This window comes from Cricetulus griseus (genome assembly GCF_003668045.3).
Source record: "Cricetulus griseus strain 17A/GY chromosome 1 unlocalized genomic scaffold, alternate assembly CriGri-PICRH-1.0 chr1_1, whole genome shotgun sequence".
Classification (NCBI taxonomy): domain Eukaryota; kingdom Metazoa; phylum Chordata; class Mammalia; order Rodentia; family Cricetidae; genus Cricetulus; species Cricetulus griseus.
In genome coordinates this window covers 155,223,420-155,243,059 of record NW_023276807.1, presented here as the reverse complement: position 1 = coordinate 155,243,059, position 19,640 = coordinate 155,223,420, and the positions used below count along the sequence as shown (strand labels likewise).

Below are 19,640 nucleotides of genomic sequence, written 5' to 3'. Positions count from 1 at the left end.
TAGATTCTTTCATTTTTTATTAATTGCAGTACAGAGAAAAGAAGTCAAATGTTTAAAGAAATTTGTGTTCCTCGGGGTGTTTGTTTTACACCAACAGAAAAGATGAGTAAGTCCTGAGTCTTCATGTCTCTCTTTTTCTCAGGGTAGACTGAAAAACAGAAAGAGAAATTTAAGTGCTCTTCATAAAATGGAGTATGTTTTCCAAACCTATTTTTAGAAATGTTGAATCCCTTAGGGGGATTGTTTTTGTAGTTTTCACCAGTAGACAGCTAAGCATGATCTTGACTTATCTGAGCTCCCTCACTCAGTGGGCAAAGGACACAGTGATGCGAGTTGTGACCCATCCTGTCCATTAAGTCTCAAAGTCAGAGGTACCAATACTTGCTACTTAATTTATTACTACTGATTACTTAATTTATTACAAATGAAAGATGTCTTCTAAGAATGCAACAAAATTTCCTTTTCCTTCTAAAATGGAAATAATTTTTGAAATAACTATATCTGTAGGTTCTTTTCCTGAATACTTGTATTGGCTTGTATTACAGTAAGTATGTGTTTTCATATGGAGAAACAATTTTCTTTTGCCATCTTATCCCATTGTTGATCTATTTTTAAAATTCTCTTTCAAAATATTACAAACAAAATTGATCAACATAGCTATGTTCAATTATCTGTATTTTTAAAGGAGGCTGTTTTGAATATGCATATAAATTCTGCCAAAGCTTGGCATGTGACACATCAGAGATTCAGAAGTTGGTCATTTATCATGAAACATGAACCCCCATAAGATAGCTCCATCGTATCTACTGGTGAAATTAATTTACAGAATTATTGGCTCAAATTATGCAGAATCAACAATATACAACTGTTTTGACCAAAAGATGTTCCTTTCATATGGTTTCAACTTTATTCTGAAAATACCCTTGGTTGGACTAAAGTGGGTGACTCCATGTAGTGCATCGTGGAAGTCAGAACAGAGCCATGATCAACTCTTCACCTTAGGTTTGAATTCTGGAGTTTGGCTCCTTCTCTCACTAGGTTGGCTGCCTCTTAAGTAAATTGCATTAATCTGTACCTTTATGTATTCATTTTCTTATCTGTAAATGGAACCCAAATCAGTGAACACACTTGAGAGCCTAAGAGTAGTGGCTGGTGCTAGACTACGTGGGTTGACAAATGGTAAGAAATCTTGGCCATTTTAGGAAGAATGATTATGATTACTTTAAAAAATCCCAAATACAGTTACCTGAGTTGCTTGTGTTGTGTTTAGGCTAAAGCAGCTTGGCTTGATGCAACAAGTTTTGGGCCCTGAACACAAAGAAATGATAGATGTTAGAAAAATATTAGCTAGACTATTAGAATTTGCACTTCCACAATTATCAGTGATGACAAAGTAAATTCACATGCCTTGCATCACTTATTTACAGTTCAACTAGAATTCTTAAAACAAAGCTCACTGACATCTGTTGTATCCAAAAAATAAAATAAATTGCTGTTAGGCCAAGAGGGGAAATGTGAAATTATTCAGACATGTAATTACAAATGTTTCCCCTCATGTGTAAAATAACTCAATTCAAAATGTAATATTTCAGGACAAGGTTTAAACAAGTTAATGATTCTGGGTTCTACAAATATTTCTAACTATGTTTGTAAGTGTCATAAATTTGGAGCTGAATGGCCATTACAAACATTTATTATGCCACAGTGTGGTAGGAGATAAAAATTAAGAGCTATGTAAGTCAGTTTGTATTACAGTTCCATAGCAAACACAATCTATATGGATTGCATTATTCAGCATGTGAGTTTCTAAGCCCTAACCTGACCAAATGCATAAAATGGAAACTGATCATATCAAAATGAAAAACACTCTATTACATCTTCAGAGAAGCAGGCCTCCTTGTCGTCAGCCTTGCAGCACTTATCCAAGAAAGCTGCAAATTCGCCCATCACGGTCTTCAGCTGGTCACTTGTAGCCTTGGGTTTGTGTTTCACCAGCTCAGCAAGTGCCCTGCAACAGGACAGAAAGCAAGAACAGCAAGGAAATGGTTACTCCCATACAGGAAAACAGGGCAGCAAACATGGTGAGGCCACAGTTTCAGGTTACAAATCCTGGAGCCAAGTGACTTTGGCTTCAAGGACCAAGCATGTTGTTGCTAATCTTAGTATTCTTGACTATATGTGAGGGCACTTGTGCCCTTGGCTAAGTCTGGATCAAATGGAATAATTAGTGCAAGTCACTCTGTGCTTTATGTTGTTTCAGGAAGTTTCCTGAAAGACTTCTATCTTTGTACTTAATATATGGAATTTTACTCTCTTACATCTGCCCATTTGAAGCTAATAATGTGGATGTTGTAAGAATGAAAACAAGCCAATTGATATCCATAGAACAAACAGTACCAGAGAAAAAGAGCTATGTAGAGCATGAGTTTTGTAACATGGTGCCCAAAGGTAATGACAACCTCTTTCTGCATTTCATGCTATTGGAACCTCTCCCAAGAGCAATGAGGAGTCAATCCTCCTATGTGCATTTCCAGATATTTCTTATCCTATTCTTGAAAGTCACATGTATAGCTTTTTCCTGCTTCTGCTGTGGCTTCATCATGGAATAATTTCAGCTAATTATTGATACCTTGAAATAATTTCTCCTACGATTTCTATCACCAGTTTTATATCTATACAAATTCACCAGTTAGTTATTTATCATTTCATACTGTGCCTCACCTAGAATTTTATTCCTCTGTGGTTTTTACCCACAGTATTAAAGATAATTTATATGAAATATTTTTAGTAGTTTTTTTTCATATAGAAACAACACTTTTTCAACCCCACAATGCCAACATCTAAACACTTCTCTCTCAGGAATATAATTACTGCCTGGAAATAAAAATATACAGTTGGCAGTTCTCACTTTCAATACTACAGACAAATGCAACAAGAAGGTGTCACTCACGTTTGCTTCTTGGTCTGCTTCTCCTTCTCTGGAAGTGTGCAGATATCAGCATGGAAGGTGAAGGTCTCAGCTTTAAATTCTTTGGGGACATATGTTTCATCAACAGGCAGAGCAGAGAAGCATGGCCTCCTTTCCACCACAGATCCAGTACAGCACTTGGTGACCTGCTCACTCACTGGGGTCTTCTCATGCAGCACACACACTCGGTTCAAGATTGCAGACAGCTAAAGGACAGGCAGGCAGAGGAGCAGAACAGTCACTACTATTCCACAGACACCCACTCTCTGATGTGCAGAAAGAACTGCCCTATTGAATTTACAGCTCTGAATTAACAGCCTTGATTGGCATAGTGATTTATTTATCTTTGAAACCAAACATATGGGACTTATAAAAATTGCCTCTCTCTTAGTTAAATCCATGTCCCAGCTACCACACACACATGCACGTGTTAGTACTCCCTTGTTATATTTGTTACATATTTGTTAATGTCCAAAGACAAAAATGCAGCACTGCTAACAATATTGTAGTTTAAGACTCACATAGTCTTCCACACAAGGCAGTCTCTGTGCTTCAGGAAGTACACAGCACTTGGTGCCCACTTTTCCTAGGTTCTGTGCAGCTTCCACGAGAGTTGGAGTTGACACCTGAGGTGCTTTCTGGGTGTAACGAACTAGGAGCCTATCATTCAAAAAACAAAACAAAACAAAACATATTTCCATCCAGGAAACTGGCCTGGTGTAAAATATTCCAACAAGAGAAAAATTAACCCTAAATCAACTAAGATTATTTCTCCCACTAATCAAATTTTTTTCACTTCTAGGATAATAGCTTAGTATTGGAGGAAGACTTTGTCCTAAGCAACTAATTAAGTGGCCATGAAAGCTCCCTGGAGCATATGATCTTAGTCTTGGATGCAAACTAAAATAATAAGGAATTGAGTTACATTTCTCTATCTAATGTCATTAATGTACCCAGTGCTTCTTGAAATAAATTCTATCACAAACTTACACATATCAACACTGTGATAAATGAAGAGGTCAAAAGATAGTGGTGAAAAGATAGCTGATTTAAGAGAGATATGTAAGGGTTAAATGAAAGGAAATAATCTGTGCTTTGCACATTATCTACCATCTAATAACATCTAGTATTTGATAATGCACTCTAACCAGTAAAAGTCAATGTATGACTGTAATCTACTCAAGTGAAGAAATGATGTCAACTCCAAACTCTGGAGTTAGAAGAGAGTTAAAAATGTAAATGACCTGAATAAGGAATAATGTGATTCTTTCATTGTCTTCACTTCACCTTTACAGATAAGGTTCTGTGGAATTGGGACACTACTCTCGTAGGCCATTCAGTCTCTATCTCTCCTATGAATGCAATTCCATAGGAATAGAAGGCCACAACTACCAAAGTTTAGGTATAACTCCAAAATTCCAATGTGTTCCCAAGTGAACCCTTATTCATGTAATATTCACATATCACCTAAATATTTTATCATACTCTTATGTTCAACATTTCTATCAATTCTTGAGCTTCTGCTGCCAAAGCAAGCTGCTTCTTGTTCCACCAAATATGGTTCTATTGTTTGCTCAAAAACTCTACCTAACCTTCCAAGGATACTCCCAGTACCAACGTATCAAGATTTACTATAAGTCCTCAAAACTACATACTCCCAAGAGACAAGTGTTTTATATTATACAAGGATATGGTCCTCTCCATCCTATAAAGTAACTTATCTCCTATCCAGAATTTTTTTGATAGAGATTATAAATAGTGTGTTTTCATTACTAAGGCCAAACGCTGGGTAGCCTATACATTGCTTTTAAATAATTACAAACTGATCAAGGAAAAAATAGCTGATAAGACTACTCACGCATTTTGGAATCCATACTCTCCAAGCTTCTCAAAAAGGTCACAGTTAGCTTTGACTAAGTTCTTAGGCTCTTCTACAAGAGGCTGAAATTCATCCAACTGCAAGGTAAAAGAATTGTGTTTACAGCACCCTTCCTGAGAACCCAATGTAGGTCACTTGCATTTCTCCCTTCCTTCTGTCCAAAGACACTTCAGGAGATCTTCCATGTCATGTCTGTCCTATTACATTTAGATCATTGCTTTTATTTGCAAGGTCCTTTGGTGCAAGTCAATAAGAATCTTCAGGATATGGAATTCAATGGCTGTGCTTGAACCAGGTCACCTGACTTGTTTCCCTGTTATGCAACTGTTCTTCTCATGTCTAAGTTTCAGACTAACCTCCTCTACAGTGGCATTAATTGTAGTTAACTTAAACTGTTCTGCTAACCAACTAAGTGGATGAGATTAAAATCACACCTAGTGCACAGCCGACATTCAATAGACTATGGTCATCATCTGTAGGCAATCTCTCTGATTGAATCTTGAGGTCTCTGAGATGAGAGTCTACTCCCAGACTCAAGTCACAGAGTGGTGCCTGGCATTCAGTAGCTACTTTTTAAAGTATGATTCCCTTCTGGCCCCAAATATTTCAGAAACCAGTATGTGCTGGCAGGAACTCTGATGTCTTGCAGGCAAAACTTCTTGGAAAACTACTCCAAAACCTTCTCCAAAATGTTTGAAGGTAGTTTAAAGGAAAAGAGTACCCAAACTCCTTTGAGATATTAATGCTAATAGCAGACAATTTTGGGGAATTGGGTTAACTGTCTTTAAATCTAAGTTAAATATGCCTTTCCTCTGCCTGATATCCCACAGGTAAAGCCTTTGAAGGTTGTCTGAGTTCTATAAAGTGGTCAAATACACGTTTTAAGAGTGTAGAGTCCTTTGTTGATCCTAAACTTGTGTTGCATGTCTACCTTGTAGAAAAAAATAAATACTTGTTGACAAAAAATCTAAATTAAATAAATCTCTTTTAGCTGGCATTTGAATTTCCTCTCTTATTTTATTCTCAAGAGTATGAAAAGGGCAAAACTACAATAAGGATTTTGTACGAGTAAAGATTCCTTCCTTTCTTCAAACCTTCTCTAGGTTTGAAACTCTAGGTTTCTTTACTAAAGTGTTCATCCTACCATGAATAAGAATTTTAAGAGCTCAGACTTGACTCCATCTCAAGAAAACATCTGAATTGACCTACATATCAATTCTTGTTAGTTAGTCACTTCCTCTTTCCTTATAGGAAGTGCTGTCAGGTGGTGCTGTGTTCTTGGCTTACTGAAACCTACCACTTTGCCATAGCATGCAGGAGGGTCAGCTTCAGCACAGCACTTTTCCAGGGTGGCTTCATATTTCTTAGCAAGTCTCAGCAGCAGGGCAATAGAGTAGTCAGGGTGCCTTCTTGCCTGTTCATACAAAAACCTAATGGAGATGAACATAGACTGAGTTAAATAAATGTACAAGTAATAGACTCACATAACTAATCTAAATGGTGATTCACTTTCCAGACATCCTGCATTGGAATCAGCTCAATTCAGGAAACAAAACAGTAATAACTTGGGACCCAGAGATGACTCTTCCCAGGTTCTGTTTTGACACTGCAGTGTATTTTAGTGTTCTGCATGGGCAACTTACTAACACTGTCAGTGCGTTAACTTCCTCCATTGTGGAATGGGAATAAGGATAGCACCTCTGTCACAAGCTGGGTTGGGATAAATAAATGGCACACGCTATCAAAGTACACAGAGACTAGCACATATTAAATTTTGACCAGGTTATTTTTACTATATATGTAGTTTCTTTTGAACTATGTCTCCATAGTACCTTGACAATTGGGTAAATAGAGACAATAATAAAAGTTTCTTTTTCTTCTACATATGAGTAAAATCTTTTATTAAGTACTATTTAGTGCATAGGGTACAGTCATAATCTAATAATAAAATGATAAAATTAATTGTTGCAGTTACTGAAAAACATATAGTCATTTGTTATTAATTGTATCTTGTCTTGCCACACTGTGGCATTCTGGTCTTTACAACCAAGTATGAAACAACCAGAATCATATTGATGTGTGTGTGTGTGTGTGTATATATATATATATATATATATGTGTGTGTGTGTGTGTGTGTGTGTGTGTGTGTGTGTGTGTTTATATATATAAATATTATGACACTAGATGACAGTAGTTTATATATATATATATATATATATATATATATATATATATATATATATATATATATAATGCATTCCAGGACAGTCAGACACTGTCTCAAAAACAAAAGAAAGCACAGCAACCATGAAAGGAAGGGCATCTACTCACGTGCCCAGGAAGACATCTTTGGCCTCAGCATAGTTCTTGCACACTTCCTTATCTTCAACAAAATCAGCAGCTAATGAAGGCAGGTCAGCAGGAAGTTCATCATTTTCCACCTCAGCAAGGCAGTGGGATTTCTTCAACACTGGTTTGTCACAACAAGCCTGAAGTTTGCTAGAGATAGATGCTTGGTTTTCACACATGTACTTGGCAAGCTCCGCCTGAGAAAAGAAAAAAGCAAATGTTTAAGAGAAACTATCTTTGCTACATTTTTTTCTGCACACCTCTGTTATACAGGTAAAGCATCTTCTTCCTGCTCTAGACAATACACAATCAAGTGGCTTCTATAAACACATTCTCAGCCACACAGTGCTTCAGAGCCTGCAGACTCAAGATACCATGACTAAAACATCCCAATTAGATTCAAGAGAGACTGGTCAGGGATAAGTTGTTTATTTATTTTAAATAATTAGTTTTGATCATTCATTAATTTCATGTTTGTATGACTGAGATAATTCAGGTTGGTTTTTTTCCGTAAAATTTAGAGCTATCTTTCCAAGTGTCCCTCCCAAATTACAGGTAGGTATTTTATTTTATTTTATTCTTGGTTTTTTGAGACAGGGTTTCTCTGTGTAGCTTTGGAACCTATCCTGGCACTCACTCAGGAGGCCAGGCTGGCCTCGAACCCACAGAGATCCACCTGCCTCTGCCTCCCAAGTGCTGGGTACAGGTAGGTATTTTAAAACTAAATAACTCATTAAAATAGGAAGTATAATTAAATAATGACTAATGGGCGCAGTTACAGATCCTGCCTACATACATAAAATATCAGATTTAAGATTTCCAGGGGTTGGGATGGAGAGATGGCTCAGAGGTTAAGAGCACTGATTGCACTTCCAGAGGACCCAAGTTCAATTCCCAGCAACCACATGGTGACTCACAACCATCTGTAATGAGATCTTCTGCCCTCTTCTGACCTGCAGGCATACATGCAGGTAGAACATTGTAAACATAATAAATAAATAAATAAATAAATAAATAAATAAATAAATCTTAAAAAAAACAATTTCCAGGGGTTTTCATGGCAGAAGAAGCTTGTGGTATTTGTTTATATTTCTAATCTTTATAAAGCGGAAGTGAAGGGGATGACAGTACAACTTCAGAGAAAGTGAGGTCAGTGAGAATAAATTTACGTTTGTAACTGTTCTCTCTCTATTTAGGCCTACTTAGAGTGTGGCTGAACAAAGGTGTTTCAGGTCATTTAATAATTCAGAAAACTGTCTTTTGGGGGTTTGTTTTTGTTTTGTGGTATGTTTTGTTTGTTTGTTTGTTGTTTTCCTGGAAAGTGCAGAAAAGCAAGGAAAGCTTTGTGAAAAGGAGAATCCAGAGACCATGTCAAGCACTGTCAGCGTTCATCACTGCAGCCAAACACACACACACACTGACTCTAGTATGCAATGACTCTTTACCCTGTCATCTGCGCATTCAAGCAGGTCACCATGGCAGCATTCTTCGTTGACTTTGGTAAGGTCTGTTGCCAACTTGGTAATTTCTGCGAAGTCAGCCTTGGGGAATTTCTGGCTCAAACGAGCTACTGCCCTAAAAAGCAAATTTCCCCATCAAAGAATTATTATCATATTGTATTTGTAAGAAAGCAGTGAAAAGATATCACTTATAACAAGGAAGCTCAAATCTAAGTGAAATGAAGAAAATTATAAAAATTCACTAGTTCTTGTAATGCTAGTTATGACATTATAGTTATGTTTTCCTTTGGAAGAATTATCTACTAAAGAATGGGGGTGGTGTGTGGAAAGCTGATGCTTCACAAAATCAAAGAGGAATTCCCAAAGGGGTGGCAGTCTAAGGGGTATCAGGTTTTGAGTCCTTATCTGACGTCTGTCTCTGACTTGATCACATCTTAGCAGTGTAACCCCAAACAGGCTTCAGCTTTTATAGTGTTACAGCACACTAAATCAAAGGATCCAGGAAGTAAAATTACATAATAACATGAAAACATTTTCTTATCTGGAAATGAAGATTCATCATCTTTTGCCTTAATTAAGATGTACTTTTCTGAATTATAAAGGTCTGTGGAGGGGGAAAAACATCCCTAACTTCTAGAGATTTAGAGAGTTGGTTTTATTATTTTTGTTTTTGTTTTTTAAATCACGTAGGGGAGGAAGGGAGGGAGAAGAGGACTGGGATTGTCATGTAATTCAATCTTGTTTGTAATTCAAATAAAAAAACGATAAAAAAAATTGCATATCCTTCTGCCAAGACATTGTTCCAGCAGACAGCCTCTAAGCTCCACGGTGATATGCAAAAAGCCAAAATCTTTATTTGTTCCAAAACAACTCTCAGTTCTATAGCTCTGATAAAGGGACTCCTTTGCATGAACCAATCATAGCCTGTGTAATGGTGTATTGTTTCATGTTGGAGTTGCTGTATTTGTTGCTTTGATTGGCTTTCAGAATTTGGATAGTAGGGATGACTTAGTGAGGACAATTCTTGCTGACGGTTTCTAGAGTGCAAGGACAATGTCTGTCATCCCTATTTTCTCTCCTATTGTGTTGATTGGTTATTGATGACCAGGCAAGGTGCTGGAAGGGCAAGCATATTTTCTTGGCTTATATAGTAAGGAATGTTCCCAAATTCAGATGCATAATAAAATCATGAGAGGGTGGAGCAAAAACATGAGATTAGGAACAGAATTGGAGTTGTAAGAAAATTCAGAGTAATAACTCCAACTTGGTTGATGGCTGAACTCAGTTATCCAATTATCCGGACATTAAACAGTCACTTTCAGATTGAGGAGAAATAAATTAAGTAAATTAATTGCCCTGACTGGGATTGTATTTTTTAAGCTTTTAAAATGAGATTCCTAGTCTTTATAAACAAATGGGACTTAAATTTCTGTCTTCTTTTAGGGAAAAAAGCTTTCTAAATTCTTTGACAATTTAAAACAAAAATTGAGACAAAATTGTCAGATTATTTCTGTAATTCTGATCTCACCTCCATCAACTTCTCATAAAGTACCTGATAAACGCACAGTCTTGTAGATTAGACAATTATTATTATAAAGATGCAAACTGTGATATATGTAAAAAAATATGTACCAGGCTTTGAAAGCTCTCTGTCCAAATCTCTCCAAGCTGGAGCACTTCAATCTTTGGTGAACAGATGAAGCCAATGCTTTCTCCTTCAGAGCATCAATCTACAAAAAGAAATACAGTTGAAAAAATTTTACAAGACTATTTCTACACACACACACACACACACACACACACACACACACACACACACACACCCTCAAAAGTTCAGACATCCCCATGCCAAAATAATGTGTTTGGTAGGGAGTTGAAATCAGGACTTTGAGCATGTTAGGCAAGAGCTCTGCTACGGAGATGCACCTTGCATCCAAACAAAAATTTAAAAAGACAATTAAGCCTAAATTAACAAGTATTCCCTTTTGACAAATCATCATTTTGATTCCGAAGGGAGAGAAAATCTCTCTGTGTGGAGGTTTTTAGGTACTCAAAAAAGCAGCATGAAGACATTGCGAGGGAAAGGGTCCTGAGAGGAGATACATGTGCTATGCTAATAACCCATGGCCTATATGTATATATTTATATAGGTACTGACTTTTTAATTTGGGGACTAATTTATCTAAGTCCCTACTTCATCAACTTTCATAAAATGGGTAAGTGCCTAAGAAAAACAAATGATTCGTAATCCTTCATGGGATAAAGGAATGGATTCCAACTTCTAGCCTCAGTAAAATTCTCTGCTTTGAATTCTATCCCCACTAAAATGTCTCAAGGAAAGACAAAAAATAAAAAGCAAAAAAAAAAAAAAAAAGCTAGCCCTAGCTGTCCAGTTTGACAAATGCTGTGATAATACAGAAGTCACTGCCACAAACAATAGGAAGATAAGTAAACACACATCCAGGAACTCCATCTCAGAACATCGCTGCTAAATCTTAGAAGGAAGAAATATATTAGAACAAAAATCTATTGGTAACTTAAGAGGGAAGAAGGTTTTCAAATGACATAGAGAAGTTTCATTCATTTCATTTCATTTTTTTTCACTCTTTCCAAAGATTGATTACCTTGGGTGTTAAGCAAGCAGCTTTGTCTGATTCTCCACAGCACTCAGTCATAATGGCGCTGTACTTCTCAGCATAGTAAAGGAGCTCAGGAGCATAGAAGTAAGGATGTCTTCTGGCAACTTCATGCAAATAGCTGAGTTATGGAAAAAGAAGAAAGAAGGCAATCATCTCCCACAGCACATAACACTACAGAAACCCAAACCCAAAGACTTGTAAGTGACCAGTTTCCCTCAGTGTGGCCATGAGTGATGGCCTGTCTGTGTTGTTCTTATGTAAGAAAGAGAGATTAAATTTGTGTACTTGTGTGCATTTTTGGTAAATAGTTAAATTTGGGTGATAGAATGTTGCTGACTAAAATAAAAATTGATCCAGAGAACATGAATGTGACACACACCACTTGAGAATATTTTACAACTTTCAATCTCAGATTTTTTCACACAGATCATATATGTTTTCAAGATCAAAATGTCCTTTATCATTTTAGTGTCATTGTGTGTGGTGTTGTGGTATTAAATATTTTGCTTTTAAAAATCACCTTGTGGTAAAACCTTCCCAGAATTGATGCTCAATACTTGGGGTTTGGATAACTATGAGTGTAAGGGTTACTGAGAGGGTTATTGCCATTTTTAGTTTAAAGCATCGACAGCTGGTTACTTACTGTCCCATAAATGTAGCAGCGTTTTCCTGAAAGGAGGTGCACATGACCTCAGGGTCTGGCCTCACAAATGGGGGCAGGTTGGGATGGTCATCCTTGTGTTTCAGGAAACATTGGTTTCTTTCGGGTTCTTGTTTTGCACAGCAGTCAGCCAGTTCACCATAGCTGTCACGAAGATTTGGGATGGCACATAATTTGTCTCCAAAAAGAGTGTGCTGAGTGGAAAAACAGAAGCTGTCAAATTCCTGCCAGTAACTACCTGACTTTCTCTATAACCAAAGGGCAGTGTAAAGAACTGAATGTGTGGATGAAACTTGGTTAAAAAAGCAAAGTGTATAGGTATATATGATATTAGTGCATCACATAACACCTTGAAATACATACAATTTTATGCTTTTATATGCCACTTAAAAATTGAAGTATAAAAATTTGTTAATGAAATAAATCATATTTAAAACCATGAAGCAAAAGGAAAATATATAAAAATCCCTTCTTTTACTTTCCTTTAGTTTGCCTATTTTTGTGTAATTTTTGTAATAGTCAAATACCACAGTATTATGAATGGTGACTGAAACAGAGAAGCAAATATCTAAGGACCTTAAGGAGTGTCACCTAACATGCCTTCTGTCTAGCACTAAAAGCTAGGAGAAAATCCACTATAATTTTTTAAAAAATCAAGGGAAACTAGTACTTCAAGGAGACTGTGAATTCATGTCAAGAGTAACAAATGCTCACACAACTTCTCATGTGACTTTTGAAGAAGGAACAGAAGAAACCCAAATTTTTAGTAGGTTCCCAGGAAAACTGAGGACTATCAAAATTTACTGTAAATAATTATTACATTAAAATGCACATCTCCTTTTTATACTAGAAACAATGCCCCCCAAGACTTCATTTGTTAAATAATCCTTCCTTTCTTCATTAATTTTTATTATAAAAGTAATTTAACTTCATGGAAAATTTAATGGCTTTCAAAAACATAGTTCTAGGAATATCGAGGAAAAGCTGTAATATTTTGTGTGAAGTCCTAACTCCGCAATGAGAGGGAAAGGTTTCCAGAGGAAAGCAAGAATAAAGGGCCTAGAGGTAAATTTTAAAAAATGGCTTTGCCCATAGATTAAGCAGTCAGAGAAGCTCAAGCCTCGGGTTTTGAAGCCATACACATAAATTGCAAAACTTCTAAATGACCAAAAACCCCACTTTCTAATTGTGTATAAAAATTCATGTCCCTAGGATGGAAATAAAGAATTATACCATAATTTTATCCAAGAAACCAAAGAGTTAAGAAACCAGCTGGCCGGGCGTTGGTGGCACATGCCTTTAATCCTAGCACTCGGGAGGCAGAGGCGGGTGGATATCTGTGAGTTCGAGGCCAGCCTGGTCTCCAGAGAGAGTGCCAGGATAGGCTCCAAAGCTACACAGAGAAACCCTGTCTCGAAAAACCAAAAAAAAAAAAAAAAAAAAAAAAAAAAAAAAAAAAAAAAACCAGCAAAAAAAAAAAGAAACCAGCTGATGCATTATGAAGATTAACATAGTACCATCATGTCAAGAAACATTGTCCCTCCTCTCTACTGTAGCATTTCCTGTAAAAATCAGAATGTGTAAACAGCCTAAAAAGCCACCAGCAAAAGAAAATGTGGGTGGGCAAATTAAGAATGTGGTGAGTACATACTAGGGATTACTCTTCAGCCAACATGGGGATTCCTGAAGGACATTTTGCTAAGTGCAATAAGCCAGTCACAGAAGGATACATTCTGTGTGATCTTACTCATATGAGGTACCAAAATACTTGAATTCATGGAATCCAAAAGGGGAATTATAGCTGACAGACAGCATAATCTCAGTTACTCAGTTACTCATCATCCAGTATAGAATCTCAGCTAAGCAAGATAGCTTCTACAGATCTGCTGGACGGTATTGTAGCTAAGGTCAACTATAGTAAGAGGGTAGAAGGCTCTCACCACAAAACAATTAGTAAGTACATAAACTCATGCTATTGCTATTAGACTCTGTGAACAGAAATAAGATTTTAGAGCTTGGAAAGAAATTGTACAAATGACAAATTGCCATTAAATATATTATAACTGTTAGCTGTAGTCCCCAAGAATTTAAGTTGTGAGCATACCTACAGTGTCTCCACTTGCTTGCAATTTTGATCATTTAATAAGTTTTATTACTTCTTTTATATTTTGAGATTACTATATAATTAACATAATTTCCTCTTTCTCCTTTCTCCCTCCAAACCCTCCCATATAGGCTCCCTTGTTCTCTTTCATATCCATGACCTCATTTCTCATTAATTGTTATTACATAAATATATGTTTATGTATACATATACACTCCTAAACATAGCCTGTTAGTCTGTATAATGTTACTTGTATGCATGTTTTCAGGGCTGACCATAGGTATTGAACTAACCAGTTGGTGTTCTGTTCCCTGGAGAAGAGAATTTCTCCTGCTCTCAGCATTCTTTATTTGCCAATAGTTCTTTGTGTAGAGTTGAGGCCTTGTGGTCTTTCATCCACTTTGGCACAACTATTGTTGTTGGAATCATTAAGCTCAAATTTGACCTGTCATGTTGGTAAGACTTTTTGACTACTTACAAGTGATTTGCCACAGTTTTCAGCAGACTCATCAGCAACACATGTTTTTGCAAAGTCGGTTACTTCATTCACTAATTTCACGTGTTCTTCATATGGGCATTTCTGGAGATACTGGGAAAAGGCAATAAGGACTCTGAAAAGACAGACATAGAAATAAAACTTTAGTATGGAGCAGTTGGCTTTCCTAAACAGCAAATTGTGTATGTGTACACCATCTGTATCTTGTATATCTTTCTTACAAGTGTCTAGAAAGCCTATTCCTGCCAGCTCTTCTCTGAGGGATAACCAGGAAGATATGCATTTCCAAGCAAAAGTAATATGGACTTCTACCATGCTTAAGTATAGATGCATATGTGTTTCAGTAGATTTGTGAACATGCGGCAAATCAACCATGTTGTAAATACACTTCCTTGTCAAGGCTAGGCATTACATAAGTCATTTGAGTTATTTCTTTTCTAATCCATATACCTCAGTTATGGAGTTAGTCAGAGGTATATGACACTATTGATCTTTTAAAAATTAACTTCTCATTTTCCACATTAAAATTTTTTTGAGGTTGGAGATATGACTAACTATAGACCACTTGCTTCACATGTGCAAGGCCCCAGTACTACACAAAGACAAAATAATCTTCTCAAGATATCATAGAATCTTTCTGTATAAAGAAAAATTAGCAAGTTAGCTTTCCAAGGAACTTATCTTAGACCTTTACAGAAAGAAAGATAAAATTCCATACTTTGCAAGTTTGAGATGGGTTCCAGAAACTCCCTCTGCAGATAAAGCAGCCATTATCCACAAGTGGCTAGATACACTTAATTAAAATATAGTATCATTTGAATGTGTGCTCCTCAGTTAGACTTGTCATGCTCTAAGTACAAACTAACCACGTGTCCTCTGGCTGCCATATTGCTCAGCACAGGCCAAGAGTCTTTCCATCAATGGTGACATTCCTCTGGAAAGTGCTACCTACAGTTTGTACACTCAAGGTGGGAAACATCTTAGAACTTGAAATAAAGACTACCAGAAACATTAAATTGACTTTCAACATTTTAACTTACAGGCCTTTGAAATGTTGTTCTCCCAAATCCTTAAACCGATGAGCGATCTCACTCTTGTCTGTGGGAACAGGGAGAGGAAAAAACCATTAAAAACATATTGAAATATTGATGAAGACACCTAATTATAATGCTGCTTTTCATACTTCTTTCCACAAACTGGAGCTACTCCTTTACTTTAAGACCCTGGTCTCTTATCTCTACAAAAAAAGAAAACAAACCGCGAAAGATAAAGATCCTCCTTCATTAAAGATCTGTCCTGTCACCAAGAATAGTATTTTAAAACTCATTAAGTGTTTATAGCTTTGCACTCAAACCTAAGATTCAAGGCTCTTGTCACATCTGTTAATATCTACTAAGACAACCTGAAATAAAAGCAAATACAGCTGGAAGCTCCACTTATAAAAATCAACAACACACACTTTCAGTTTTTAGTATAGCATGGTAGAGTAAATGGGCCTTTGAGACTATGAAGAATTCTGGTTTCAACTGTAATCCATAGAGTTTAAGTGATTCTGCCTAGCATTTCTTCAAAATTAAAAGAAATGTAAAACTAAGCTTTAAAACAATCCCTTCATTGTTGACACCTAAGATGTCTAAAGCATATTAATAATATAACCACACAAGGGTTCTCAGGCACAAAATATCATACAAGTCTAGAAATAAGCACTAAATAAAAACTTAACTCTCTAAAATGCAGGGCTTCCATTACTAGGAAAATAAGATAAAAGTAGAGCATGTTTTATGAAAATATAAAATTCTTACGTGCTTCTCGGCGAAATAATCCCCTGGAAAAAGCAGAGTCAGAGACAAAGAGAAGGAGGAGGAAAGTTACCCACTTCATTGTGCCAGAGGCTTGTGGGGTTGATAGGAAAGGTGAGATGTATGGAGGGAAATCCGCTCTAATATACTTCTTTAGCCAATAACTGTAGATCATTAACCAGGCTCATCTTGCATTTCATTGGTTCCTATCCAATTACAAAATCATACAATCATTGCCAAAAAGTTGTTTGACTAAATCCCTTGCGTATGTTTGCCATCTGGAGCTGTTTTCTCCACAAGACTTTGTCAATTCATTAAAGTTATGTAAAACACCAAATTTTACATAAGAGTTTAAAATGTTCAAACCTATTATCCCTTACTGTGTTCTCTGTCTCCCACATGAGCATTTTGGTTTGGGCTTTTGCATGGAAACATGACATATTTTAAAAGCTAAGTTCTGAATTACATCTATTACTCATTCAAAATATGCTTTTATCTATTGGAAGAAAGAATTTGCATGAGGAAGGGGACACTGATTACAGGGATTCTATGTCTTTCTCATCCTTCAAAATTAGAATCTTCCATAAGACTCACATTGCCTCAAATGTAACCGAAGAAAAAGCCAGCGCAATAAGAACAATTGCGGTGGATGTCTACAAATTTTGTGTCACCATCCCAGCTATGGCGATGTGTGAAACAGGCCTGGTGTGGAATATTTTCATCTGATGTGAATTTTTCTTATTTTTTTTTAGAAGAGACACTAGAGGAACATGCACCCAAATGGTAGTGATGATGGTCTTTGCCACCATAACATACTTCCTCTGACACAATAGAATGATAATTAGTAGCAGACCAGTTATCTCTCTCATTTAAAAAAAATCCAAATTGTCCCCATGGTATCTACATGTATGGAGACTTACTGAGTGGCCAGGAAAACATGATTTTTCATATCTACTTATACAATGAAAGAAATCTACTTTCTATGATCTCATTTTCATGTCCTCATCTTCAGGAAGGTGTACAAATTATATAATCAAACACAGGGGACATCAAACACAAATAATGAAGGAGAAGGAACAAGTGTTTCCTTGCTTGTATTATGACTCACAGGTATCCTGAAATGAAATTACAGACTAGTCTCTGAAGACACAAATGAACAGACGACAAAAGCATACCTACTTGTGGAATTAATTCCACCAGGGGTACTTGGGAGGGTTGAGCCAAAAACTGGAAAGAAAGAAAGAAAGAAAGAAAGAAAGAAAGAAAGAAAGAAAGAAAGAAAGAAAGAGAAAAGAAAGAAAGAAAGAAAGAAAGAAAGAAAGAAAGAAAGAAAGAAAGAAAGAAAATAAAGAATGAAGATAATTGTTTCTTGGGAAAATTATGAATTTCTCTTTAAATTTCCTAGAAAGAGTGGTCACTATTTATTTGAAGTCAGTAGCCAGATCTAGCCCTGTCTAGTGTGAGTCTAGAGGTATAAGCAAGTGTGCAGTACTTAAATCCTTGAGTATTTGTATTGCTAACTCACAGATTCAGACTTTTTGTACTCACACATGCCATGTATGTATATTTTTCATCTGACAGTTGAGTAAAACAATCTGTGTATCTACTTTGCATTCATATTATAGTATGATCATAAATACCAAAGTCTAAAAAAATTACATTCATCATAATGAACTAGGAGCTTGAGCTATTTACCGACTGATGGAGCACAAATCATTTTAAAATATAAATTAATAACAGCTGAGTCTTTCCTTAGCAGTATTAATTCAATGTTTTACATGTGTATAACACAATTAATCATAAGCGTAATTCTTAACTCTGTATCTATGCTTACAAGAAATACTTGAACAGTTACATTTGGTAAGAAAGAATTTATACTTTCTTCTGAAAATTCTGGCAGTACTTCTGGATGTATATTCTATACTGAGAGGAATGAAGCCACATAATTATTAGTTATTTCTAAATATCCTCTTATTCAAGATGTTAAACTCTGTGGTTAGTCAGTCACGAGAAGAGTTTGGCATGACCATAAATATAAAATTTTAACTGAGTTTTAAATACAGCTTAGAGAATCTATTTTCTGAGTAAATAGAAAATAGCTCAGATGATTTTTAAGTGTTTTCTCCTGCTTGTGGGAGGATGTTAAAAATAAAGAGTAGTTGAAAAAATTATTTGTTTGGAAAGCATAATCATGTGCTCATCATTTAGAAGTGAAAAAGAAAAAACAAAAAACAAAACCGATTCTTGTTGAAATACAAATATGACCAGGAATTAAACCTGAGCTTCAATCCCTTTTGTCCTTTGTTTTCCCATTGTCTTGCTGGATCTTTGTTGTTTTGTTTTGTTTTCATTCATTTTGATAGGATGGTTTTGAAGTAGGTGGATTATCTCTTTGGAACTGTTTTTTACTTCCTTGTTACCTCAATTATAACCTAAAAACCTTCCTCATTTCTGGAACCTCTCATAAATTCTTTCAAGCCCAGCCTTGTCTTCCATCTACCAAACTTGGTTCAGCTGCCCGTTTCTTCCCCCAGAATCCTATAGTACTTCCCAATCTCCTCTTGGAAATAAAATGTGTCCAGGAAATTATGATAGCAATATCTTAATAATGTCCTTAGGATACCACAGAGTTTCTAGAAGTAGGCAAAGTGGAAGAAGACCTTTATGCATAAAAATCAACAACTGAAACATGATAAGCAATTTAATTTTCCATTCAGTTATGAAAATACATTTCCCAGTAAAAGCCAAAAACTGCCCAAGGTATTTGAGCTTATATAACATTTTCTAATGCAAATCACAGTGTAATTCAAACATTAATTATCCCTCATCATTGCCATATATAAGCCTTTCTTTTCTTTTTTCTTTTTTTCTTTTTTTTGGTTTGGTTTTTCGAGACAGGGTTTCTCTGTGTAGCTTTGGAGCCTATCCTGGCACTCACTCTGGAGAACAGGCTGGCCTCCAACTCATAGAGATCCTCCTGCCTCTGCCTCCCAAGTGCTGGGATTAAAGGCATGTGCCACCAATGCCCCGGTCATATAAGCCTTTCAATGCTCCCAAAATATCCACTAGAATTATTGAGAAATGCAAATTGTGCTAAAGATTTTCTTGGAGATAAGCATCTATGTCATAAAAACTCACCTTAGGCAGGACTAAATACTGATTTTTTAGCTGGCCAGCAAATAGCCACCAGCTGATAAAAGGAACACCATGAAAGATGTGTAAGTAACAACCAACTCATTTGATGAATCTAGAAATTCCTGATCTTTAGATTGGCAAATCATTCTG

At 36.2% G+C, this 19,640-nt stretch overlaps 1 protein-coding gene across 1 annotated transcript; it reads right to left on the bottom strand.

Annotated features, from left to right (window-relative positions):
- Alb (albumin) lies at positions 1–15,667 on the bottom strand (the record flags this gene model as incomplete). The annotated part of the gene is made up of 14 exons (XM_035453050.1): positions 1–148; positions 1,247–1,308; positions 1,876–2,008; positions 2,951–3,174; positions 3,490–3,628; positions 4,827–4,924; positions 6,145–6,277; positions 7,179–7,393; positions 8,642–8,771; positions 10,289–10,386; positions 11,281–11,413; positions 11,939–12,150; positions 14,539–14,671; positions 15,597–15,667. Coding segments are annotated over 13 exons (1,761 nt in total), but the record flags the coding sequence as incomplete, so codon positions are not given.
- Between the last annotated feature and the right edge of the window lie 3,973 nt (positions 15,668–19,640).